We start from the raw sequence: 27,901 nt of genomic DNA on the forward strand, positions 1-27,901 counted from the left end.
AAGAGGGAAAATATCCAAGCTTAGGGAGAGATGAAGCTCTGTGACACTTTGCAGGTGAGGACCTCAGCCCCAGCTTGGGAACATCCTCAGTGCCACAGTGTATTTGTAATAACCAGGCATGATACTCAAGGTTTCCATCCCTTTCCTTCCTTTTAGCTGGGAGCAAGATGCTGAGCTCTCAGTGGAGATCTGTGGAAGAATTACTTGTGGGTAGCACCCATGTAATTGATGGCACAGTGGTGGAGATGCTATTTCTGGTAGCACTCAAAACAAACATATTCCCAAAGCACAGTGCATGCAGGTCTAGACTTTGCAGAAATCCATTAGCAGGGCTGGTACGGGAGTTGTCTGGCTGTCACATTTGGGGATGTATTTGCAAGAGAACTGTTAGAAAAATAGATCCCTTTTGACAATGGAATATCCCCAAAGCATGAATTTGAGACGCTGTAAACAGGAAGGTCTGAGGTGCTATTTGCAGAGGAAGAACTCACATAAGCCTGGGTCACTCTATTAAAAACAGTGCAGATTTATTGACTTACACTGGCTGATAATCTGTTCCTAAAGCTGCTTTTAAAACCAAAGTAATGTAGTTCATATTGCTTTCCCTTGTCCTTCCTAGCAGCGCTGCTTCTGTCCCTTGTTTAAGTGCTAACAGTTTAAAAATGCATTTGGAAAGGGTGTACAGAGGATTTTGAGCATGATACTGTAAGCAGGAGCATTGTTCTGCCAGTCTCAGAAATTACCCAGTTTTCTCTTAGGGCAAATCTGCCATTTTATCCACTTAGGCACCAGACAAAACAACCTTTACTATTTTCTCCCTGCCATCATCTGAGGCAGCTCCAGGCAGGAGGTTCAGCGTTTGTCCTCTTCATGGCTGCAGAGGAAAAACAAAATGTGCAGAAGAAAAATCTCTCCTAATTTATCCCAGGCGAGCAGCTCAGGGTAATTTCTGCATCCTTGCAGCAGAGTTCTCTGAGCAGAGGGGAGGTGAGGGGTGAGCATGCGGCATCTCAGTGCAGCTGGGCTCACACATCTCCCCAGCAGCAGTGATGGAGCCCAGCACATCCTTTGTCTGCGGAATTGCCTCAGCTCTGTGGAGAAGCTGAGCTGCTCAGGCTGTGCCAGAGGAGCTGCATTGCACAGGAGAGAGCTCCAAGAACTAACATCTGTTTGCCTTCCAAGGGATGTTTTCCTCTGAGGTGCTTCCTTAATTATTTTATTTTCATTCTGTTTGTGCCACTGGCAAGGGTCAGAGCTGGACTGTCAGCCTGCTGTCCAGAATGTGGCCCCTTTCCCTCTGCTGCATCACTGAAGGGTAAGACAAGCACCTTCTGAGATGCTGCTCTGGCTCATTAATTCACAGGGATGTGCAGAACAGACAGACTGGAGCAGTCAGGGATACTGGGTTCAAATCTCATCTGAGAATCTGTAAGCAGAACTCGACTTTATTAATGCAACCATTTGTCTGTTTACCTGCAGAACACAAAACAATCTCCCAGTTCCAGGTTTCCTCCACTTCTGTGGGGGTAATTTTCAGATTTTTATTTTGCTTACTGAGCAGACATCTGCTCCAGCTTGCACTTGGCTTCCCAACTGTGCTGGCCATCAGCAGGCACGAGTTGTCAGGGCAGCAGCGACAGGGAAATGAACCTGGACAGAGACACTGAGGAAGGGATACATTTAATATGCTAAAAGGAAAATAGGAAAATGTCTCACTGAAGAGGAAGAGGGCATTATATTGACCTTCCAAATACAAATGTGTGTACCAATAGGCTCGGTGTGCCTGCCCCAGAGCTGCCACCTGTAGTGTCAAGCACTGCAAATTGAGGGCACGGCCCCAATCTGATTGTTTGTAAATTTGACACACTTGTAATCTAGCAAGAGTTTAATCCTATTAGTGGAGGTGCTTGTTTATTGCCCAGCTGGCCACAGAGCCCCTGATTTTCTGTCTTCCTTTGCAGTTTGCTCTCACTTTATATTGGTGTAAATGGCCAAACAAAACCTGGCGCTGCTGGCAGTGGGCTCTGAGGGGAGCTCTGCTGCTGTGAGGTCCCCAAAGCCAGAGCAGATCAGAAATGGGGCAAATTCAGGGCTGTTGTGCCTTGCTGTGGTAGCTCTGCTCTGCAGACAGCCCTGGTTCACCTGGGCCAAGGCCAAGGGGCTGCAGCAATTCCCATCAGTGCGGGTGGCTGGCAGGGCAGCAGCAGCAGCTTCCACATGTGCCCATGGAGGTGAGGAAAGAGACATTTCTGCACAGCCCAGTGGGCAGAGGATTCAAATATCTGCACAGGTGAATGGAGGGGTGCCCGTGGGATGTGCTGCCTCCTTCCTGCAAAAAGAAAGAAAATTGTTGTAGGAGACCAAATGCTCTAAATCCAGCATGGCCGATGCGCTAGACTGGAAACGTTCATCTTCTTGTGGAGCTCAGGAGGGGCATCAGGAGGTCCCAAAGTTCATTTCCTTGGTTATAAGAGGTATCCAGTCTGATGATTATTTCAGCCTTATCAAATAAGTCACCTGCATTTGCTTGCTGGGGCAGATCTGAAGTCTGAAAGGCCTTGGGTAAAGGTAAGCACTGCTTCTGTCAGGATTCTGTCACTAGGGATAAGGACACTGAGCCATTTGCTTGGCATCTCCATCTGTGGATCAGTGCTGCTCTAAAAGTTGTCACTGGATGAATTACAACCAAGAGACCAGATCTTGGAAGTCACCAAAAAACAAAATACAAACAAAAAACTTGAAACAAACAAACAAAAACCCAAACAACAAACAAACAAACAAACAAAAACCAACCAGAAAAACAAAAAAAACCCCACCCCCAAAACCTGTTGGAGTCAAGTATCCATTGCCTTTTTAACCTACTATAGTGAATTTGACCAGATTATTCCCCATTTTATTCCAGCATTTATGTAAAATAGGTGGACTGAAAATTAAGCTCAAACACAATTTGCTCCCTGAACACCAGTAATAAAATTCAGTTATATGAAAGAACCAACATTTACCTCCTGGGGAGATGTTATAATAATTCCTCTTGCTTTCCATCCTTCTCTTTCTCCCTAGAATAAGAAAGAATATGGATATTTTAGCATACAGGGTACCAATGCATGGGGCTTGGATGCTTTGGGTTTTTTTGGTATCTATTCAGAGGGAAAAATTAGTGCAGGAAATTTTAAGTGATGTACTAAGTTAGTGCAAATTAGTCTTGTTTATTTGCCTGATGTAATGGTATAAAAAGAAAGCAGTGGAAAGGGAGCCAAGTCATTTTCTTGCAGTCTGCAGGAGGGAAGTTCAGTGCATCTGGAAGGCAGCAGAGTGGAGACAGAGTATTTGTAATTGAACTGGCACATGGCAAAAGAAATGTTGGAGCAAATCTGCCTCAAAATAAGGGTGGTGTCAAATTGGGCTCAAATTCAGTAATCACAGGCGCCAAATGGATGAATTTAAGTTCAAAGTTTAGAATTGTTGTGATCACTGTGGTTATTCTGGGCTCCTTTCTCAGACGGTCCCAGCAGGCGGCATGAAAGATTAAAAATTTTAATGTAAGGATGCTGATAGGGAAAGGCACTTGCTCCTGCAGGAATTCAGAGTGGGAAGTTCAGGGAATATTGATGAAATGGAGAAGTACTTGTGATTCAGTTCAATATAGGGCACTCTTTAAGTTTTCCAGCCCTCAAAAGCTCAGTGGTAACTTTGGTAACTTGCATAAATGGATTTATGCCTCAACAAAACAGGATTACTTTGGCTGAGCACACCTTTTAATTTGGGGAGAAAAGAGCACCTTCCTAAACAAGCAGTTAGTCAAGCATAAGAACACTCCAGGCACCTCATGCTTGATTAAATTATTCAAGGGTGAGTCAGACCAAAAGCCAGGGAAATCAAGTACCTTTGGTGTTGGGTGTGGGAGGTGATGCTGCATCCTCAGGAAGGACAGTGCAGCTCAGGTGTGTTACAAATGAAGCCCGTGCTACATTGAGATGTGGGTAGGAGATGTCACACTGGTCCTAAAAGCAGCCAAGACCCCTTCCCTCACTGATCTGTTTTTATTTTACACCCTCAGCCCTCTTAGCTGGTCCAGGTCACCCAGCAGGTGACACAGTGGAGAGGTTTCAGCATTTTCCTTCTCCCCTGCCCAGCCCAGTGATCCTTCCCACACCTCTCTCACTTCCCCAATAATGCTCCCTACAGTCCTTGGAAGGTTTATTTCTATTTTTCCTTGTCAATTAACCAGGCTCCCAGCTGCATTGTGCTGAATGCTGCACTGTGTGCACTCCATACCTGTTCGAAATTGCTCTTCCTGGACAAAGCACGTAGGCAAATTCCATTTATCAAAGTAAGGACATGGGGGAGAGCACAATTAATCTCCACTTATCCCTGGAGGACCTCCAGGTGGAAAAGGGGGCCTGTAGGTGTGAACAGCTGAAATAACTTGATTTTTTTCGCAGCTCCAAAATGAACAAAGAATTCCTTGTGGGGGAGGTGTGCATGGAGAGTACAGGATGAAATGAGAGGGCAACAAACAGGCTGGTGACCTGAAGCTTGGGATCGTTACTTGTCCCATCTGTGGCTGGTAGAAGAACCTCTTTATCATTATTTTTCCACAGGGAATGATTTGAAAGAGCAGGAGAAGGGAATTAGCTAAAACAGAGTCAGCAGTGCTTTTCCAGCATCCTTTGCAAAAACTGAAGCTCTGTTTAGTAGAAGATCTTTTCAAGCTATTTTGCTGGTTGGATAAATGGCTTTACCCATTCTGGATGCACAGGGAATGTCCTGCCCCTGCTGATCCTGGATGCAGGACAGGAATCCTGCCCTCACCACACCAATCCTGTCCTCCTGCCCCACCACAGAAACACTGGGTGGGTGTGCCATATCCCCCATGCACCAGCTGCAGGCAAAGTGGAGAGCTACAATGGACTGATAAAAACCACCCTGAAAGCATTGGCTGGGGGATTTCTCAAAAACTGGGTAAACATCTAGCAAAGGCCACCTGAGGCTGGTGGCACTGCCTGTCACCTGCAGGGGTGACACTGGGACAGTTCTTTGCCTTGTCAGGACACATCTGTCAGGTTGGTTTGTGCCAGTGCTCCTTATGATGTGTAGATGGGGGGTTGTAGTAATTACATAATTACATGTCCTCTGAGCAGAGAGAGACATGGTTCTCCCAGGAAAATCCTGGGAAGTTGTGTAGAAGCTGTGGGAGACTTAGAGGAAAGAATTCCAACAATTATTATCTCTCTTTCTGTAGCCATTGTTTATAGACATGGTTCTCCAGAGTGTGCTATTCATAAGTTCACATATGAATAGTAAGAGAAGGTGAGAGAAGATAGGTGAGAGAAGGTTCCTAAAGACCAATCAGGTCTTAGGTGCACCATTGTTTCTAGAAGAACTGTGAATTTCTAATAATAAAGTGTCTTTTCATGCCTTCTGAGGATGGAGTCTGTATCACCTTTGGCTGTGCCCAGCACCCCTTTGGTGAGAGGGGATGGTGGGAACCAGCTGGGTTATGCCACCCTCAGAGAGAGAGAGAGCAGAATGACTGAATTTAGCTAAATTCAGCCAGTTCAGTGCCTGTTCTTTGCTAGCCCAAGAGTAAACTTTGAACCTGCCCAGGCAGGATTCTGGCTGCAGCCATGGCAGGGATCCTGACCCGTTCTCCAGGCTTGTCCCAGGCTTTGTGTCGGTGAGATCCTGTCCCAGGGGCCTCCTGTGCCCATCTGCTCCTGGTGGCTGGGTCTCAGGATGCTAATCCAGCCCTTTGGAACCGGCCAGGCTGGGCTTTGTTCTCTGCTCTTCTGCCCAGAGAACATCAAGAGGGGGGAAAAAACCTACAAGGCTGTCATTTGCAAAAACACCTTTTTCTTTCTCTTTTTAGTTCCCTGCTCCTCTGTTACAAAATTAGGGTATTGACTTGGATTTTCAGAACTGCAGATAGTTTGGGGCATGAGCTTCTGAGAGGGCTTCTCTTACCTCGAGTGGTGAGGCACCAGCAAAGTGGGGGCTCTGAGGGCTTCCCAAATCCAAAATCCAATAACTCAGGGGTAGCTTTACCTTAAAGGCCCTCACACTTGGACACTGCCTTCCCAGTGGCCTGAAACACAGTGAAAAATTATCAGTGGTGCTCCTCACTCTTGTGTTTCCCTGGGCATTGTTGGGTGTCCCCAAAGATGGTAATTTTTATATATGCTATATATTTTTTATAATTTTATATATTTTATAATATTAAAAAATTAAATAAAATAATGATAATAAATTTAATTACATAATTAAGTGAAATAATAAAATGAATTTAAAATTTAATTAAATTATTGAATAATAATACCATTGTAAAAATATTTTTATTAATATAATGTATTATATGTAAATATTTTAAATATATTACAATGTATTGTTTATATGTTTATATAAAACATATTATATTATGTATACATTTATTTTATATATTATAATTATATATTTTTAATTTTTATTTATATATATAAACATATATGCTTATACTTATATAATATGTATAAGTAAAATATATTTTTTAAAATATATTAAATAAATTTAAAATTTTAAAAATAAAATTTTGAAGACACATTTTTTAATATATATATATATAAAATTACCATCTCTCTCTATATATATACACACACATACATCTGCATGTGTACTTGTATGTTTCTTTAATTAGTTTCTGTAAATCTGCCATGATGTGTGTTGGGAAGGGGATGTATTTTGTACTGATAGAAATAAATACATATGAAATTTGTTTCTTTGATTTCTCTTAGGGAAATGGCCTAAAATTCTTGTGTTAAATTTGAGTGCAAAACCACATATGGCATTTGATTAAAAAGACTTCACTCTGCAAGTGGATTGATTTAAATTATTTTGATACATTCATGGAGCTTTATTCAAATGCACAAGTTCTAACATGGGTCATTAAAGCCACCAGTGATTTCTGTAGACAGGAATCTATTTCTTTATAGGAACTAATTTGATGTAGGACCTTCAATAGCTGCTTTGACATTTTGTCCTTGAGGATTTGATGGTGAAACCATGTCCTCATTTCCTCTGGGATAGTGTAAAATATTATATTGTGTGTTCTTTCAAGATGTGAAATCATCTTTGTGTGCTTGCACATAAGGATATAAATATACATGAAATATATAAACATAAGCAGACATGTACAACTCTGCAGACATGATCTTTTATGCATTTTTAGGTGGCTCTTTGTAGGATTAGCTTGGGCTGTGGAGTGAACTGAATCATCAGACTGCTCTACATCCTTCTTGCTGAGCTCTTAAAATCTGGGAGACTCCTTTGGTGGGTGAAATAACCTGTTGGAAATAATGTACTCCACAAATGTTCCTGGTTTCCACTGCCTGATCTTGCAGAGTGTGGTGCACTGCACTGGCCATCCACAAGCCAGCCTCTTAACTCAGAAACAGCAGCTCAGAAAAAAATTTAAAAAAAAATATGGTCAGCATTGGCTTATCTTTTGTGCAAATATGCAATTTTCTTAGTATTTTACCAAATAATAATCTGTATTTCTATGAATAAAACTTAGTCCAATCAGGATGACTGTGGGTGAAAGTAAAAATTCCAATTTTTTTGGTTTATGTGGGTAGAGAGGCCATGGATCCTGTATCTAAAAAGCTGGAGGGTGGAAGTTTGCAGGAATGGCCTGAGTGGAGCTGGGAATGGGATCATTCTGGTGATGGAAAATCATGGGCTGAGAAACCCAGGGAGGGAGCAATACACAAAGAAAACAGGAGCCTGGAAGGATCATTCCCTCCTTGGGACAGGAGGGAATCCCAGCAGTCACAGGGCTCCATGCAATCATGGGTTATTAGGCACCATTGCAAAAGCAAAATGCTGGAGGAATTGGTACAAACAGTGCAATAAAATATGCATCAACATGATGAAATATGTATTGGAACGAACGCTGAGTGGGATGAGCATTACTCTCAGCTGAGTGGTGGCCTTGGCAGAGCTGGCTTAGTGGCTGGACTCAGTGATCTAAAGGCTCTCTCCCAACATAAACCATTCTGAGATTCTTTCCTGTGAGGCAAATCAGACAGGCTGTAACTTTTGCTGGAGATTTTTTATGTTTCTTACTGCACAAAATGCTCCTTCTCTACGCTGAGACTGTGCTTTAAAGGGGGATTTAGCCCCTCCTGGTTTCCCCTTCCCAAGGAGGGCAGGCAGGGGCTGTCACAACCCCTGGGGAAGGACAATGTGCTGATGCAGGCTCCAAGCCACAGGGCAGTGCTGGCGGTGAATGTCACATGTGTGCCCACAGTGAGAGTTGTTTTTGTGACAGTCTTTACAGAAAGAAGAGAAAGATGAAATATTTTCTGTAACTCATTCCCACTCCAACACATGGACAGGAAGAACGAGGCAAACCCCAAGAGGGGAAGCCCTGGGCTAAGTTCTGCCCTGCCTTATGTCATCATCAATTTTCCTGAAGATATGAGAGTTGGACAGGGCATAAGGGAGGCAAGGCACTGCAATTCTGGCAGTGAAATGTCACTGAGGTCACAGAATCACAGAATCACAAGGTTGGAAGAAACCTTCAGGATTATTGAGTCCAACCTGTTCCCTGACACCTCAGCTAAACCCTGGCACCCAGTGCCACATCCAGGCTGTGTTAAACACACCCAGGGATGGGGACTCCACCACCTCCCCAGGCAGCCATTCCAGAACTTTATCACCTTTCTGTAAAAGCTTTTTCCTCATATCCAACCTGTATTTCCCTTGGTGCAGCTCGAGACTGTGACCTCTAAGGTCTCTATTACCAATTCTTCCCAGGGATGTGGAGGCTTGTAAAGGGCTCCAGCCACTGTGGAAGGACACAGAGCTCTGAGTACATCTCCACCAAACAAAATCTCTTCAGGAAGGAAACTCCAAGGCTCCTGTGGCTGTGTTTCTTAGTAGCTGTTTATGGCTTTGGCTGTGATCCTATGGTAACTATTACTATTAATCATATTCCTATCATATTCCTGCAAAGCACCAGGGAAGGTTTTCCTGAACAGATTAATCACTAATGAATCTGTAATCTGGCTTTGATCACTCATTCCTTTTGAATGCTGGTAGGTGGAGTTTACATGCCAAGATTTTCTGAATAATGAAGATGCTGCCCCTAAGGACCCTTTGGAATTAATTTTTTTCAAATTTGGATCTAATATGTAAACTGGGGTCGCACAGTTACCAAGAAGAAGGGACTCCAGCAAATTATACAGATACAGAGGCTTCCACAAGCTCCTCTGGAAATAAAAAGCAACATTCCCTCTCCTTATGGAGAAAGCTGGAGCAGACAGGTAGAAGAATTGCAGTCACAAGGGCAGACAGGGTGTTATCAGAGGAGTTTGAGCAAACAGCTCTTGAAAGGTTCAATCTCTGATCCTTCCACACCGTGGTTTCCAGCACTGAGCCCTTTTGCAATGTCAGCAACACCTGACAGCAAATATCCAGCCAATAATTATGGTCAGCTTTGACACAACAAAGTGTAAATCTCATGTCTGGTGAGGCGTGAGTGTCAGAATACGGTCTGCACAATGGCCAAAGGCAGTGCAAATTGTAATTAAAAGCATTTAATTTAAGTTAATCTTCATTAGAAACATAATTATGTCTGCACACAAATTGCTTCAATGCAATTGTCACAGTTGTAAATACCTAGTTCTATTAACCAGCTTTTCTTCAGGATAAACTGGCTGGGAGATTATCAACTGTTTCAGAGCAAAAACCCATTAGTGGATCTGTGGCACGTCTGTGTGTGTGGAATTAGACCAAACTCAGCATCTTTGTCCCTTCAGAGTGGGACCAGCTCACACATCCCCCAGGGCTCCAAATCATCCACTGTGCAGAGATGAGAGGATGCTGTCTTAGAAGTTCATTAATTTATTAAAACTTGGTTGTAGAGAAGCAGAACAAATGGCCCTCCCCCAAAAACTTGGCTTTCCAAGGGATGTTTTATCTTCAATGGCACCAGCTTCAGGCTTGTTCCTGTCTTGTAGGTTTGAGTATATGGGAAAAGTCCACTTTCCATGAAGTTTTCCTTTTCTAATCTGATTATCAATGAAATCTGATTTGCCATCCTGATGCCCACATGAGAGCTGCAGGCTTTAGGAGCTGTGTTCCATCAGCAGTGCTCCTCTGCTGCTGCTCAAGTGGCACCTACCAACCCATTTCTGGAATTCTTTCCCTCAGGTCCTTGATTGCCATGGGGATTTGGGCCTGATCCCTCTGGAATATATGGGAAAAGTCCACTTTCTGTGAAGTTTTCCTTTTCTAATCTGATTATCAATGAAATCTCTATGTGGATTTGCTGTCCTGATGCCCACATGAGAGCTGCAGGTTTAGGAGTGGGTCATCAGCAATGCTTCTCACATCTGTGATGCTCAAGTGGCACCTACCAACCCATTTCTGGAATTCTTTCTCTCAGGTCCTTGATTGCCATGGGGATTTGGGCCTGATCCCTCTGGAATTGAGCAGGGCATTTCCCCAGTGGGGTCTGTGTGGTTGGACTCCCATCTGCTGCAGAGGAGTGCAGAATGTGACACACGTGGGGCTCTGCTGAGGGCAGCCTGACCTGAACCCAGAGAAGTTTCAGAGTGCAAGATTTATCTTAGGAAAGGAACAATTCAGCCTTTTTCACTGCCTCAGGAAACAATGCTGTAGATATATGTAAGAAATCAAATAGCACTTGGGAGTTGAGTAAAAATAACCTTGTAAGTGGAGTTGAATGCTTGAAATGGATGTCCCACCAACACAGTTTGAAAGTAGAGGGAGTTTTTAAACTCTTGTCAATGCTCTTCCTAAATAATCTGCACTGTTTCTGCTAATTGGCATGAATCTTGCCCTGTAATACCCATAGCAGAGATTTGCACAGAATCCATTGCTAATCCTATAAACTGGTGAGTTTGATAAAGTGGGTTGCTCTGGGCATTGCTAATTTTATTTCCATGCTTTCACTTGCTATCATTCATTAACCCCCAAACAGCAGGCTGGGCTGTGTACACAAACAAGGGAGCAACATCATCTTATTAGGGGCTGTAAGGATGAGTGGGAAATTACAGCATGATGAATATGTACACAATTCAAATGGAATCCCTTTTCTTGTGTGTTGCTATGATGCTACCTGCTGAAAAAACAAAACAAAACCAAGTCATCATCAGCACATTGAGAATTAAATCTAGTACAAGGAAATTTTACATTGAATGGCAGTATTTTTCACAGGTACCCAAGGCACCTTGGGACACAGCTGCTGCTTGTGTCCCATTATTTGTTTCCCATTGCTCCAATTCTGCCCCACACACAGCTCCAGGAGCAGCTCTCAAGCCTTGATCTCAAGGGCTCAGACTTTCTCTCTGGGTGTCCTGCTCACCAGGATAAGCCCAAAATTCCCCCAGATTCTGGGACATCCCTCATCAGCATTAGAGGAGCTGCAAAGGATGGAATTAAAGCACCCCGGGGCTCCTCAGAGATGTCCTTTAATGCAGAATTGGAGTGGATGGCAGGAGCACGGTGGCAGATCTTACAAAAGTGATGCTTTATTTCTAATTCAATATAGGTGAGTTGAAATGGGATTAAATGGGCACTTTAAATGGAGTTAGAAAGGCAAAGGGTCATCATAAGATAAGACTTCCCAGATTTCCATTTGCATCCTGAAGAGAAGAAAAATATCTGTTCTGGAAAAGACTGGGAACTTTTTCTGCCACTCACTGGCCTAAATCTTACACGCAGTAGCCAGAATAGCACTCTTTTGTTACGAGTTAGTATGTTATTGTGACATAATGCTTAGTTCTATGACCACCTGATGGTCCTTAAATAAATGTATATTTACACATAACATGTAAATATATATTTATACATTATAAATAAATGTATATTTATACAGACTCCCAGTGAAGGAGATCTGGGTGCAAAACAGCATCTCATTGAGTAACCAGGAGAGTTTTGTTTGCACACATGATCAGAACCCAGCTGAATAAAACTGTGACTTAATCAAACACACCCAGGGACAATGGGTGCATCTACAGAACCAGATCAGAGAACCAGAGGAAAGGGACAGCAGAGTTCTCAGTAAAAACTGAAATATAAGTCAGCTAGGATAAATCAATTTAATACTTCCCTTGCTGTTACAAAGAAATGAAAAGGAGTTGCAAAGAGAATGTACCATTCATTATCTAAGGCTGATTTTCTAGGCAGCCAGTATTTTTCTTTTGTCTAAGAAGGTTGCCTTGGAACTAAAACAAGACAATAGTGTAGATTATGTATTCTCTGGGGGAAAGAAACAAAATATTTAGCCAGGACTACAAAGGGAGAAGAGTGTCAGGTTTTTAAAATTACTTTGGCATGTTTGAGTTCAAGACAGCAAAAGCAAAATGCTTGTTCAGCTGCTGTAGTGTGCAAGTATCATGGCTGAGCTGATGTTCCAGGAATTGACCGCACCAGCATGTTAATTGTCAGGACATGAGTCCCTAATTCTTTCATAAGGATGCTGGTGTGTTGCCTTATTTGGTTACAGATGTTGCACTGCCTGGGCACACAGGGGGAAATTAGAGAAAGTTGTTTTAGCACAGTGACATTTTAGTGAACTCCAGCACCAAATTCCGGATGGAAATGTATGTTCTGAACAGGATTTCTTCAGAGACACCAGGGAAAGCACAACACTGGTTTTGTTACAACTACCTCTCTGCACTTATCCCTGCTATTCCAAGCCTCAGAAATGCTGTTTTTCTGCAGTTCTTGAGCCCAGCTGGAATTGCAGACATTCAATATTTCTTAGAAAAGCTCAGCCCTGGCTGTCTGTGCTGGATGTTTATGGGAGTCCAGGAGCAAATGGAAATCACACCACTGAGGGGAGGGAGAGGCTGATACTGCTGGATTACCTGTCAGAAATTATCTGCCTCTGAGATGGAAGGGGAAGGCAGCAAAGGGAGGCTGTAAAACATTTCAGGGGGAAAAACTAAAAATACAAAGTTTCAGAAGTGCTGTCAGTATGATCAGGGAGCAAAGCCCAAGTGATGCTCGGTGGAATTCTCCCGTGGATTTGCACCAAGAGGTTCATGTGTCAGCATGGCCTTGGCCCTTCTATTTACATTCCTGCTCATGACTGCATCCTCAGCCTCTGTGCAATGCCTACATATCCATTTATGTATGAGCAGCATTCCCATCGTGAGCAGACAACAAACCTCGCTTCTTTCTTGGCATTCACAACAAAATTAAACTCTGAAACAAACAAAAAACTCCACAATTACAAGCCCAACAAGACACCTGCATCTTTAAATGGGTGTTATTAATGTGTCAGCTTTGCTGAACCTAACAAAGGGTTATTTAAAATCCTTTTGTTTAACTGTAGTTGCAGAGTTTCTGATCACAGTCACAAAGAGGACTCAGAATGCTTTGACCCGGGGCTGGTGGGCACATAATTGAGATCAGAAACTGACTCAAAACCTGCCAAGGAACAAGAAACACTTTTGTGCTGAGGTGAGGTGTTGGAGCATTGGGGGATGCATGGTCAGGATGGACAGAGACAGAGATCTCTGCAGCCAGGGCTGGAACTTGTGGTTTATTGCATTTATTGCAAAGGGCCTGGGTGCAGGGCCCTGCTGGGAGCTGCAGCCACAGCTCAGAGCAGCAAAGAGAGAAGAGGGGGAGAGGATGAGAGGGTGAGAGAGTGAAAGGGGTAAGAGCGTGAGGTTCCCATTACAATACAATAAATCTTCTTCTGTGTTGAATATTCTGATTCTCACTAATCAATCTAGTACAAGATACAAGTTCTATAGCATTTCCGTACAGCCTTTAAGAATCATTACATTACCATGCTGTGTTACATTTTAAACCCTAAAAACTCCTCTTTGTGCCCCTTCTGCCAAGCTGGCAGGGTCTGCTCTGACCCTTGGGCCTGTCTGCAAGCAGAGGGTGTTGTTCCATCAAAAGGGGATTGCCTTCAGCTAGCCATCCATTGTTTTTCCAGTTGTTCAGTAACTGAGGCATCTCAAAGCTTGCTTTCATTTCAATCTCACTTATAGTTTCCATATTCTCAAAATCTTTTGCCAGACAATCATATTTATAAGGCTTTCCTCTTTCATTTTCCCCAACATCAAGGATCAGCAGGAAGGGTCAGGGGAGGAAAGAATCTACAATATCCACCCCAGGCAAGGTGACGAGCGCTGTGAGGTGCCCCCTGTGTTCATTCCTGCCTCACAGCAGAGTGCCAGGGGGGATGCCAGCTCAGCCCATGCCTGAGGCAGGACAGGGAAGCCCTGTGTGACAGATGCCAGGCTGGTGTCCTGCACACCAGCAGAAAGGATCCATTTACCATGGAAATGAATACTCAGTCTCTAAGGATGGGAGCTGGGAAGAGCTGGAGAGGGAAGGATGGGTGAAGAGCTGAGGAATTCATGCAGACAGAGGAGTTAAAAATCCTGATGCATCATTCCTGTGGTTCAAACAAGCAAAGCAACCCCCAATTATCCCAGAGAGTGCACAAAGGGGATGTCAGGGAGTGCAGCCATCTGCAGCAGGCTGATCTGGGAGCCCTGCAGCCACCTCTGCACCATTCCAGGGCTGGAATGTGCTGTTTCCTAGAGATTGGCAAAGAAACAGACACACTTCTGCTTGTAAGTCTCTGGCCACCTCCTGTTTCCATCATACATCTCTTGGGGGAATCTCATAGCAATTAGTTTCTAATTGCTTCAGTAGTCTACAACTGATTTGATGAGAAATGCCATGCAAATGTAATGGCTCTTGCATGTTTCACAGGAGCAGAAATTAATTGCATCATAATTTTAAAAACCCATGTTCTTTCCATTCCCCCTTTTCTTCCACCACATAATATTTTATATTGCAAAAAAGAAAGGTCAGATATTACAAAGTCATATTTTTGTTTCTCTAATCAGGCGCTCCTCTGCCACTGCTCTGTGGCACAGCTCCACCCTGATGGGCTCTGTGTGTTTATTACTGAGCTGTAATTTGAGTGGTTGCTCCCCAAAGCAGTGTGAGCCCTGTAATGCCTCTCCCAGGTGCTGTTTCGTTGGGGTAGGAAGGTTTTGACCTCCTGCCTTCTGGAATCCCTCCAGTAAATCAACTGCATCTTGGCATCATCTCCAAATGAAATCTGCTCGCCACGCAGCAGCGAGGAGACGTGATGGGAGTGTAAAACAGGACAATTTTTCACTGCAGAAATACTTGAACTCACTCCAGACAATTATGCAGCCTGCCATTTTACACATCATCTATTTCACTATTCCTGCATCAATTATTCCATTAACGTTGCTGCACACTAAGCTAGAACCTGTCACTGGTCCTGCAGGTGTGGAAGGGATGAAATACATTGCAAAAAAAAAGGCAAAAAAAAGGTATTTTCATGTGAAAGGCCTTGGGACATCCATTTCAGCAGCCTCTCTACATGTGCTATACAAAGTATTTTTATCTCCCACCCTGCTTAACACTGTTAATTTCTACCCTAATATGGTTTAGCTCAGGATATAAAGCTGAATTTTCCACTACTCTGTTCTCTGTCAGCTGAGTTGAAAAGACCTGTTAATTAGAGAAAAAAAAAATAATAGCTTTATTCAAAGATTAACAGAAATTAGGGTGAAAACAAAACTCTCCTGATAGGGAAGGGATATGCATTAGCTGTAAATTCAGGATATCTCCCAAAACACAAAGAACAGGTTCAGACTTGTAATTAAGGAAGAAAATTTAGCTCCCTGGAAGGAACAGCTTGATAACAATTGTTACTTTCCTTTAGATTTCATGTAGCATCTGTTACAATTTAATTTTTAAAGGCCGCCATTTTTAATTCCCATTAATCTGCAGAATTAACACTGTGATAAAGATCCTGGCAAACATTGAAATTTAACGAGTCAAAATGCCTCTAGGAGCCTTTACAGAATATTTAAAGAATTGAGCAACAGCACTGATGCTTTGAGTGAGATGAAATGCAAAGCCAGTGTTAATTAGACACAGACCAGTTGCATCTTCCCTTAATTCAAGAATTTGGCTGACTTGGATTCATAGGCTGTAAATGAATTTATACTGCTGGAGGATGGGACATTTGTCCCTCACCAGGTTTGGAGATGTATTAGCAAGATTTGCTTAGTATTGTATTTGCAGGGCGCCCCTGAGGAAGGCAGGAATGATGCATCTGACTCCATGGTCTCAGAAGGCTAATTTATTACTTTATTATACTATATTATATTAAAGAATACTATCCTATACTGAAGAATACAGAAAGGATACTTACTGAATGCTAAAAAGACAATAATGAACACTCCTGACTTTCCAGAGTCCCAGCTTGGCCCTGATTGGCCAAAGAGTGAAGACAACTCACAGCAGAAACCAAAGGAACAATCAACTGTGGGTAAACAATCTCCAAACACATTCCACATGAGCAAAACACAGGAGAAGCAAATAAGATAAGAATTGTTTTCCTTTTCTCTGAGGTGCCTCAGCTTCCCAGGAGAAAGATCCTGGGCAAAGGGATTTTATCAGAGAATGTGAATGCCACAACTTGGAGATTGAATACTTCACACTGGTGTCTTTTTTCCATGAAGGTTGATAGCAGGAAGTAAAAATATCAACTCCTCAGCATGTCCCTTGAGGGGATGTGTGTAGGATTTTAGAGATGTAAAAAACAGAGGGGCAAACCCTGTACCTGTGCCCAGGCCCCTCCCAAAGGGGGGCACACACATCCCAAAGGATTGGGGCACACGCACTATACCTGTGTCTGCCCTGGGTTGGGAAACCCAGGATGGCACACATGAGTCCGAAAACATTTGCCAAAGTGCCAAATAATATTGAGGGAAAGCATTTATCCTGTTACTCTCTTGAATTATTGTGTTTTGTTGGGTTTTTAAATATTTTATTGCCACTCTTGAAAAGAAGGTGACATAGGCCAAACAATGCCAGTCTTTCTGAGTGAGATTTGTGGGGTTTTGTGACTTACTCAATCATAACCAACATATTCTGTGTACCACAAGTGCCAAGGAGGACAAGGGTGTCCCTTAGAAGTGTGTCAGTGTGCTGCTGTGCCAGGAGAGACACAGCCAGAGCAGAATTTGCTCCTTCAAAGGAATCCTGAAGCCTGACTTGAACTGAAATGTTCCCAAACTCTCCTGATGCACTGATAAAAACAGCCAGTCTGACTCTCATTTCTCCCCAGCACCTATTTTGGAAGGAAGTTACTGATGTCAGCAGGACGTGGGATAACCTGAAATAACTCAATGTCTCAGAGAGGCTGCCTCAGTGAGTAAAGCTCCACGTGTTACAGGGAAACTCATCAGTCATATTTGATGTCATTTCCTTTGTCACTCTGGGTGACTACTGAGGACAGAATTTTCCCTCACGTCTCTTTACACCACATCACAGAGGATGTAGGAACAAATACAGCAATTTTGTGTGAAATACAGCTATTTTGTGTAATCTCCATTTTCCCAGACCTTTATTTGTTCTGAGATGCTGCTCTGTCCTCCTATGGCTTTGTGCTGGGCAGCACTTGGGAAGAAGGGTGGATTGAAAGACAGTGGATTTCCCTCTGGAAATGGAAATGCATGGATATATCAGTTTTGTCCCAAACCACTCCATGCTGCCACAGAGTCCTGTGTTTGTGTTGTAAGCAGGGTGAGGATTTATTTCCCAAAATCTCCTCATCACTGGCAGTGCCTCATTCAAGAGAGACCTGCACAAAGCTGAACAACAGCCTTTCCCTTTTGTGAAACTGTGCACAACAGGACAGCAACAGCTATAGATTTTAGGGTTTTTTTGGAGTTGGAAATCCCATTAATGGATATTCCAGCCTCCCTTTTACAGCCTCCCTGTGTCCTTACTTTCAAGACTCCCATTTCTATTAGACTTGCTTGACCTTGGCCATGTACTTGTGCTACTTCCAAAGTCTCTGCTGCTCTTCTGTCATCCAAAACTACAGTTTCCTCTCAAGAGTGATGAGGGGATGCTGATTAGGATGCAGTTTTATGAATTGCTAAGTGCTACCTGTTCTGGGGCTATTTGTGCTGGCAGTCTCTCCTTTCAAAGTCAATCTGTCACCCAGAATTCCTCATTTTATGGTTTTCCAATGGAGAAATGGTAATGTTTTATATATTGGTGTGCATGGCTGTGCTCTTTGTTCCCCCAAACTTCACAGCACGTTTATCTCAGCGTAATACCCTCATGAATGCAAGAGCAAGCCTTTCTTCTGCTTAAAAAGAATCAACAGCCTGAATATCTGTTTCACAGTCTCCTCCATATGTATAGGCAGTGGGGATAACAAACTAACCTTTCTCCCAGAGGCTAATTGGATTTCACACAGTTTGGAAGCACCACTAATTCATCAGAGATATTAAAATTCAGCTTTTACATTCCTGCTGGGTAGCTTGGCTGTTGACCTCCCTCCCTCCTGCTTTTTGTTCCATTCTGTTTCAAACTTACCCCTTTCCAGTACTTAAATAAACAGGCCCTGTGTGCTGCAGCCCCTTGAGAGCAGCATTTCTTCATGCATGAACTCTTACAAGCTGCTGTGGACATACATGCATGAATGTTCCTTATTCCACTTAAATAAGCATCACAAATGCTTATCCTAGAAATAAAGCATATTGGTCAGGAGCTGGTGTCCCTACTCTGGTTCAGCTGCCTCATAAAGTGGATGTAATCAGTCATGATCAACCTGCTGGAGTTATGCAGCCTAATTTAGAGGATCTGCATTTTTCAGCAGCAAAAAGGTGTAAAGATTCCTTCTGGTGTCAAAGAAAACATTTGATGGTCTTGACTGGCTCAGAACTTTCTCTTCTGTAGGTGAGAAAGGAAGAGAAAAAACCTCTGCAGGAGAGTGGAGTTTGATTGTTTCAATCAAACTGTGTAAGTGGGGCCTGAATGGTCTCTGTGAATACAGGAAAAAGCTGAGATCTCTGAATAATGCATGAAGGAATGGGAAAAATCTCTGTGTTTCTATTGAGAGGTCACAGAGAAACCCAGATGGCAGAGGTGACTTCTCCTGCCCTTGATGGTGCCTCACAGGAGTGAGGGGACAGCGTGGCCATGGTCTGGCCATGGTCTGGCCAGGTCTCCATGTGGACATTTGGTGGCACAGGGGGGCAGAGATGGAAGAACAGGTGACAGAGGTGAAGAGATGGTGGCTCAGGGGGGACAGAGATGGAAGAACAGGTGACAGAGCCCCTTCTCTCACTGCTGGGTGGCTCAGAGAGGGCTCCCCAAAGTGCAATTAAAATATTTGTGTCACACAGGCTGGGCATGCAGGAGTGCTCTGGATCCACTCTGCAATGTTCATATTTGTGCTTTTCCTGCTCCTCTTTTTATTGCTTATCAATTTTAAGTAGTATTTTTTTCAGGGAAGCAGATAAGTAATTCTCTTTCTGTGAATGCAAATGTGGAAACTATTGAGTGGGTGTGTGCATACTTTAAAGAAATAATTGAATCCAAACATCTCTTATTTTTAAATGCAGGAAACCAGAATCTAATAAAATGTAAATCAATTCAGTGTCTGCTTTGGGCTTGCAGTCTTCAGGCTGTTAAAAAGAAAAATGCATTAAGTGCTGTGCATTCCAATACCAACATCTTTATTTTCCATTGCATTGCCTTAACCCTTCAGTCTTCTGAAATCTTTTTCTTTGTGGGTGTGGGGTGAGGAGCTTGCTACCAATGTTCATCAATTCCCATATTCTTTCTGAATCTTTCTGTGGGTCACTCTGAGTGTGTTTGGTGTGGGCTTTGCTGATTGCAGACACCCAAGTGACACATCATAAAGCACAATTTCCTTTGTGATTTGGGACTTGGGCTCCTCAGACCTGAAACAAGCAGGCCACTGCCAATCTGACTTGGAGTACAGCTGATAGAGGGTAAATAAATCCCTGAGATTGCTGGTGTGAGTTAAAACAGAGTTTAAAGAGGTTTTGTTGCCATTTTGAGCTCAGTGAGCTCTTGGTGCCTGTCTGGCTGCTGGTCTGACTTGCTCAGCTCAGTGCTGAGAGAGAAAGGACAGGAGCAGGCACCTAAAGCACATTATTGTATTTATCTGATTATTGGGCGTGTTCAATTGTACAGCACTTATCAAAGCAGCCTAGACAAGAAAAGTGTGTCTTAATTCATCTCTGTTCTTGCAGGCATGCAATTGTCTTCTGGGGTCTTTTTGGCCCTTTTTTGGCTTTTTCTGTAGACAGTTTTCCCCCTGTTCTGACCTTTGGAAGCCTACAAGCTGAAGAACTGTGATGATTTAAAGAAAGCAAGTGGAGATCTGTTATCTTTGAACATAACCATTAGATTTGCAGAAACTTAGGGACTTTGAAGCGACTTATGTGCTTATCACTGTTCTGCTGCCTAAATTCCTAAATGGGAGGGAGATTGGAGAGAGAATGGTTTACAAAATAATTATGACTGAGGGAGAGACCTGAAAATAAGAACATTTTCTGTCTGAAAAGGACCCTTCTCTGAAGGATGAGGAGGATGGTTCAGCTCACCCTCTGTCACTGCTGTGCCCATGATTGTCCTGGAGTGACAGTGAAGGACAGTGAGGGACAGTGTCCATTACCTGTGAGGGACAGAGAGGGGCTGAGAGGGGCAAAAGGAGCTGGGGAACCCCAACCCTTCAAAGCAGCCCAGGCTCTGCACTGCTGGGTGTTAAAGATCGCAATGCAAGATGTTTTCTGTTACCATCTGCATGGCAGATTACCTTTGTCAAGTGGGCAGTTTGCCTTATCTCTCTCTTTGAGCGACCACATTCACTCCTCCCTTGGGAGGGGACATTGCTGATAACAGCTATTGAATGTCCCTGCATGGCTGATAAGAACTACAGCATCCCACTGGGAGATGTGAGCCCAGAGGGAGGAGCCAAGCATTCCTACCCAGATATAATCTGGAGATTCTGGAACACCAGCACAGCTTCTCCACTGGATTCCCCAGAGGAACAGCAGCTGCCTCTCCTTCCCCTGGATCTTCAGAGGAAGAATCCATCCTTCCCTACAGGATCCTGCTCCAGCAGAACCAGCCCTGACACTGCAGGAGGGCTGAGCCACAATTCCAATGGGACTGCTGCCAACACCCTGAGCCACAGGGTGTCAGGCTGGGTTCTGACTCTGTCAGTGTTGTTCTAGTGTACTGCATTGTTCATTTTATCCTTTTTATTTTATTTTATTTTCCCTATTAAAGAACTGTTATTCCCTGCTCCCATATTTTTGCCTGAGAGCCCCTTAATTTAAAGTTATAGCAATTCGTACGGGTAGGGAGGGTTTACATTCTCCATTTCAGGGGAGGCTCCTGCCTTCCTTAGCAGACTCCTGTCTTTCCAAACCAAGACACTGGGTGATTCAGGATGAGGCTGAAGTCCTCAAACTTTTAATTTCTAATTCTTTTTAATTGTTTTATTTATTAATAAATCACAGTTTCTAAATAGTGCTGCTGCCTCCTGGAGGAAGCTGGGGACAGCCAGTTACTCCGAGCTGGGCTAGTGTAGATCCTGTGGTTTTACTGCTCCTTTTCCAGGTGAACTCAGAATTTCTGGCATTTCAGCAAACTGTGTGCTCACATGCAGGGATGTGTGTGTGAGGCAAACTCCATTTTGTCAAAATCCTGAAAAATGCTTAGTTCTACAAGTGCTGTATTAAAATGAGGCAGGGGCTCAGCAGCTCTCACAAGGCTGCAGCTTTTCCTCTCTGCAATTAAAATTGCTGCAGCAGGCACTGATGGACTGTCACTGCAGAAACCCCAGCTAGGCTGTCCTCTCAGGGAAGCTTTTTCTCATATAAGCAGAGAAGGATTTAATTTAACAAGGAAAACCTAAGGAATTGCAAACTAATCTCTACAGCCTTCTATTTATTCTATAATATATATTATAAGGGTTTTTAAAGATCAGACCTTGGCACAAAGAAAAATGCTACCATCAGACCTATTAGGAATAATGACTTTGTAAGAAATAAATTTGTGCCTCATTGACAGGGCTGTGAAGATATGATTTCCTTCTTTGGAATTGCTTAAGCTACAGGAATTGGAGAGTAAACATTTCATGCAGTATGATCCTTTCCCAAGTCAATATTGTCCTTTCAGTGCTGAATTTCAAATTCAATATTATCCTTCCTTAAACAAAGGCGTGCTTGGAAATCAATGCTATTTATCTTGTCTACTGTAGCCATAAACACCAGTTTAATTTTTTATTGTAGATGAAAATGCTTGGAGACTGAAAACTGCAGAAAGAGAAATTCTTCCTATTTTGCTGGCTCCTGGTGTCATTGCTGAGGGTGCATGACAACAGCCACCAACAAAATCACCATTTTCAAGTGGCAGCATTGCTCCTTGCACTATCTGCCTACTATTGGGTTTTGTCCTGTGCTTTAATAAATTTATGACTAAAAGCAAAACACAACATTAAAAAAAATATTTTCAGGTTATCATCTGAGGTCAATTTTTTGTTGCTATGATTCTTCTTTCAGGGGTTTTTTTCATGGTGTTCCAGGTGAATTATTGGATATAATTAAAGTGATAGATCAGAGTAAGCTAAAGCAGAAAATATTCTTTCAAAAAGAAAAGTCCGCACTGCTCGGGGGGAAACTCGTACTACATTTCTCTATCGATCGATCGATCTATCTATTTATTCATTTATTTATTTAAATGAAAAAAACATCAGATAAAAGACTTCTGAAGAATGGAGAGAAGACCAATAATTTTATTTGGGAGCAACATTAGTGCAGGCAGAGGTTTGGCCTTGCCTGTCAAGAACCACCCTGAAACATTCCATACTGGTTAATGAGTTCTCAAACCAGTTATCCCAGCATGGCCTCACTTCCCAGCTTCATGTCCCTCAGGGATGAGCATATCCAGGGCTTTTTCCTGGTGGGTTTCTTTTTTCCATTTTCCTTTTTCCATGCCCCTTCAGACAAGCTGGCTCTGGTGCTCTCAGATCCAGCAGAGAAATCACATTTTTTTCCCAAAGAAAGTTTACTCCAGTGGCTTCCTGAGGGCAGGAAACCATCTGGGACGTGTTTCAGGACAGTGATCAAGGTCTGGGGTTGAATAAACAAAAGGTAAATAGAAAATACCACACACATGGTGAACATAAGCAACAGAGCTACAGGCCCCACGGCAGAAGAGCCCAGCTATTTTCTGAATTTTGCAATGTTTTGCACTATTTAAGGAAAGTGGGGTTGGGTTTTGGCTGTCCTTTCTGCTGTGTTGTGGTGAGCTCTGAGTAGTGGAAGTTACAACAGGAAACCAAACAGGAACAAATAGGGCAAAGGCAGAAGTGATTGTTTCCTGAATATTCAGAGTTCAGCAAGTAGATTATTGAATTCTCTGCCAGCCTCCAGTGCTCACCAGCTGTTCATAACTATTATTTTATATATATATTATTTTATATATATTATATTATATTATATTATATTATATTATATTATATTATATTATATTATATTATATTAATATAAAATATACATATTGTATATATTATTTTATATATATATTATATCATATATATTATTATATGTATAATATATATAATATTTATTATATACATGGATATGTATAACACTATAATTTTATATATATATATATATAGCTATAACTACTGTGTGTATTTACACACAATAACTGCTTTCTGGAGGAATAGCCATGCAAAAAAGGTAATTGCAAGTGTCCCTGTTTGAAATGCAGTCAGATTCCTGCCCTTGGACACTCTGGAACTTGTCCATCATGTTTGGACCCTTGGATCTGAAGATTTTCTTGATTGCCTGGACTTTGTTTTTGCTCAGGGTGGTTGTGGGCAGTCAAGGACAAAATCCACACTTGGACTTCTCAAGTCAACAAAAGAGACAACAAAAGACATCTGTGGGCCCTTTCTGATGTCATGCAAAAGGCTGGGAAATTTCTGAAGTCTTTTGATCCAAGTTTAGATCAGAGATTTAACTGCACAGTGGAGCAGAGCAACCCATGGGTCTTTTCAGTGGCACAAGTGTGGTACTTAGCATTCAGATGGGAACTGGTGTGCTGAGCCAAACCCAATTATTTGCAAATGAAGCAGCGCCACACATCCTCAGGGGGAGGGCTGTAATACCAAGTGCTGGTTTGAAATGTCATCTTTTCTTTGGGAGAATTCTCTATAGATGAAGTTAGCCATTTTCAATCTAATTTTAGACAATCAAAAATAGGAATTCACTGGAGTTAGCACAGAAAATTTTAACTCTGATCATCAGAGCCACAGCAGATTTCAGCCTGCTCCATTTTGAAAGTCATGACAATGTGAAAAACATTCTTTTCACTAAGGTTTGGCATTGTAAGCTGAGCTGGCACTCATGGGCAGTGCTTTAATTATACATTATAGTAACCAGTGTGAAATACTGAGCCTTATTAAGATAGCCAAAAGCCTTCTTTAGAGCTGATTTATTAGAGCTTGAAATTAACTTTTCACAGTCCAGCTCCAAGAGATCAGTAGATAGAGAAGCTCAGCTCTGCCTCCAGTGAGTTCCCCATGGTTATCTCCAGTGCTCTCCGCAGTCCCTCCCAGTGCCCAGGCATGGCAAAACCCTGCTCAGCAGCAGCAGCAGCAGCTCTCAGCCTCTCCCCTCCATTACAAACACCAGAGCTGACCCTGGGCTTGCTTGGGAAGGTTTCCTGGGAAAGTGGAGCTTTGGGAAGCCACCCTGGGCTCTGCTGGGTGCTCGGGTGTGTGGCTGCCCAGGCTGGCTCTGCTGGAGCTGTTCCACACTGGGGTGATTGCAGATGAGCATTTGTGCTGCTCCTGACACCACATCTGGTCAGGATATCTGGGATATCAGGATATTGTTAGGAATTGCTGTGTTAAAGCAAGTCCATAATCTGCAGATCTCTGTTTGTGACCGTGTTCACAGGGGTCCCAGGATGAGGGAAGAGATGAGGATCTGACTCCATGTTTCAGAAGGCTGATTTATTATTTTATGATATATATTACATTAAAACTATACTAAAAGAATGGAAGAAAGGATTTCATCAGAAGGCTAGCTAAGAATAGAAAAAGAAGAATGATAACAAAGCTGTTGTCTCGGACAGAGAGTCTGAGCCAGCTGACTGTGATTGGCCATTAATTACAAACATCCAATATGGACCAATCACAGATGCACCTGTTGCATTCCACAGCAGCAGATAATCATTGTTTACATTTTGTTCCTGAGGCCTCTCAGCTTCTCAGGAGGAAAAATCCTAAGGAAAGGATTTTCATGAAAAGATGTCTGTGACATCTGTTAGCTGAAAATGGGGAGGAGCTCCCAGCTGATGGGATTTTAAAGTAGAATGCAATATGGAGATTGTTTACCCAGAGTGATCGTGTTTTGTTCCCTTGGCCTGTCAGGCCCAGGTATGTGTGTGTGTGTTGGGACTGTTGGGGGACAGTCATGAGATTCTGGGCAGTGTGTTCAGAGCTGAGTGTTGGGAGGGATGAAAGTTTGACAAGAAAGTCTCACAGATATGTGTGCTTGGCAGAAAGATTTTTAATGTAGAATCTGAAGAAGGAATAGAGATGGAAGCAAGTTTTGATATAGAAGAAAAGAATTGCTGAGCCAGTCTTACTAGATAACCAAGGAGGCAAAGGGTGTGTTAGTTAGAAGGGGTTTTTATGGCTTAGAGCAAAGGATAAACCCACCCCAAACAAGAAGATGTTTTTACCAAGCAGAAAGCACAGGTAAACAAGGCAGCAAATGTGGCAAGTAGAAAAAAGGTCTCAGAATTTTCCACTGCAAGAAAACTGAAAAACAACTTCTAGCTTCAACTGTAATGTACTGACTTTTAGTGATTGGAGAACAGTAACATAAATATTGTAATTATAGTAGTTATGACAGGCTATAGGTAAAAATTAAGGTATAGATTGGTTCTACTGTATGAAGATGCTCAGCAAAGAAAATGCATTGTAACCAAATCAAAGGGTCTCCAGGCCTGCCTGCAGCTGGAGCTGACAGCTGTAGGCACAGCTCTGTCACCCACAGCCCTGGATGCTGTAACTCTTGGATGGAATAAACTGCATTTTGGAGAGCTCCTGGAGTTCCACATCCCTCATTCATGCTCTTACAGTTGAATGTTTGGCAGATTCTGTTTAGATGTAATGTAACATAGTGTAATATAGTATAGAATAATATAGTATAATAAAGTAATTAATTCCCACTGAAATGCATGCCTGTGCTCTCTCTGCAGGTGACCTGTCTGCACGATTTCTTTGGGGATGATGATGTGTTCATCGCCTGTGGCCCCGAGAAGTTCCGCTATGCACAGGACGACTTTTCCCTGGACGAGAGCGGTAACGTGAAACCCACCCTGAGCCCTCACTGCACTGCCCTTCCCTGCTCCTGTCTGAGCTCAATGCTTCTGGTCTGCTTTATGAGACCCAGCACATGGAATTTAACTCTAGGAATGTGTGTGACAGTGTTCACAGGGGTCTCAGGTTGAGGGAAGAGACGAGGATCTGACTCCATATTTCAGAAGGCTGATTTATTATTTTATTATATATATTACATTAAAACTATACTAAAAGAATAGAAGAAAGGATTTCATCAGAAGGCTAGCTAAGAATAGAATAAGAAGGAATTATAACAAAGGTTTGTGGTTCAGACTCTCTGTCCGAGCCAGCTGACTGTGATTGGCCATTAATTAGAAACAACCACGAGACCAATCCCAGATGCACCTGTTGCATTCCACAGCAGCAGATAACCATTGTTTACATTTTGTTCCTGAGGCCTCTCAGCTTCTCAGGAGGAAAAATCCTAAGGAAAGGATTTTTCATAAAAAATATCTGTGACAAATGTGTTTTCTGTTGATGGGGTGACAAAACTGTCCTTTGTCTCTTCAAAAAGGAAAGCCCAGAAGTTTCTCCCTTCAATTAGGTGGAAAAAGCCACTTCACAGGCTCAGGGGACATTATTTCAAACTTAAGGATAGCCAATTGGACAGAAGCCAAAAAGTCTCACTTGGGCAATTTACTAGAAATAGAAGTGAACAAAGAATCTAATTGCTTTTGTGAGGTGTTTTACCAAGAGCAAGAACCTCTTGCACCTGGCTCAGTTTTTCTCTGTTTGTTATTTTGCCTTTTCTTAAACCTTTTTGTTTTCAACACTGCAACAGAAGCCATCCTGCTGATTTTTATGCCTCCAAGGGTAGCTGAGCTGCCTTGGGTGTTTTATAGACCTCCAAGAGCTTATGAGACCTGGCTCAAGAAGGCTGCTATAACACTTAACATCCTTTTGGGATACTTACCCAGTCAGCAGTATTATAATCAGGCAAATACTGACTGAGGTATAGTCAGAATAAATTAAGTCCTAGAGCATTTTGACATTTACTGCAAAATCGCGGAGTGTTTATACTTTCAATTTTCTCCAGTCACATTCAGATAGGTGCATTTTTCTTGAGAGCTAATCATCCTTATGTAGACACATGCATATTAAAAATGGAAACAAGCAAGAATTGAAAAAAAAGATCACATTTCCACTGCTTACTTCTGCTGATTCAAAAAGCAGGGCAATAATTTCCTTTTTGGGGGCATGACTGGGACAGCACTGTTATTTTTCCTTGTTACCAGTGCCAGCAGAAATCTGTAATAATGTGAGTCTCTGTGATCAATTACACCATGAAATCTTTGATTTTACAGAATATACAGAGATTACTTATAGGCCTTATCACCCACCCCACCTGGCAACTGTACCCACCTGTCTGCAGGTGCCAGTGAGTGCAGCAAGAGGAAATTAATGTCATTTTAACCATTTAAACGGAAAAAAAATGTGCTCTCCAAGCATCTAGGCACACCTCCCAAAGCTCTAGGTGTGCTGTGTGAGGAACACAAGCCCCATCCTGTCCTATATGCTGCAAACTGGCTCAGTATTGAGGACCAAAGAGGATTTTTGCTGGATGCCAGGAAGCCAAGCAGCCTCTAATCTCCAAACACCGACTTTTTTATTACTCCC

General features: G+C 42.7%; 1 protein-coding gene across 4 annotated transcripts in view; it reads left to right on the plus strand.

Annotated features, from left to right (window-relative positions):
- DCX (doublecortin) overlaps nucleotides 1-27,901 on the plus strand; it is a 76,429-nt gene that overhangs the window by 31,482 nt on the left and 17,046 nt on the right. For all 4 annotated transcript variants that reach the window (XM_064713074.1, XM_064713078.1, XM_064713076.1 and 1 more), the window contains one exon: nucleotides 26,143-26,245. In XM_064713074.1, the coding sequence (XP_064569144.1) occupies nucleotides 26,143-26,245 (103 nt within the window). The remainder of the gene's footprint in view (nucleotides 1-26,142; nucleotides 26,246-27,901) is intronic.

This window comes from Zonotrichia leucophrys, chromosome 4A, assembly GCF_028769735.1.
Source record: "Zonotrichia leucophrys gambelii isolate GWCS_2022_RI chromosome 4A, RI_Zleu_2.0, whole genome shotgun sequence".
Lineage (NCBI taxonomy): Eukaryota > Metazoa > Chordata > Aves > Passeriformes > Passerellidae > Zonotrichia > Zonotrichia leucophrys.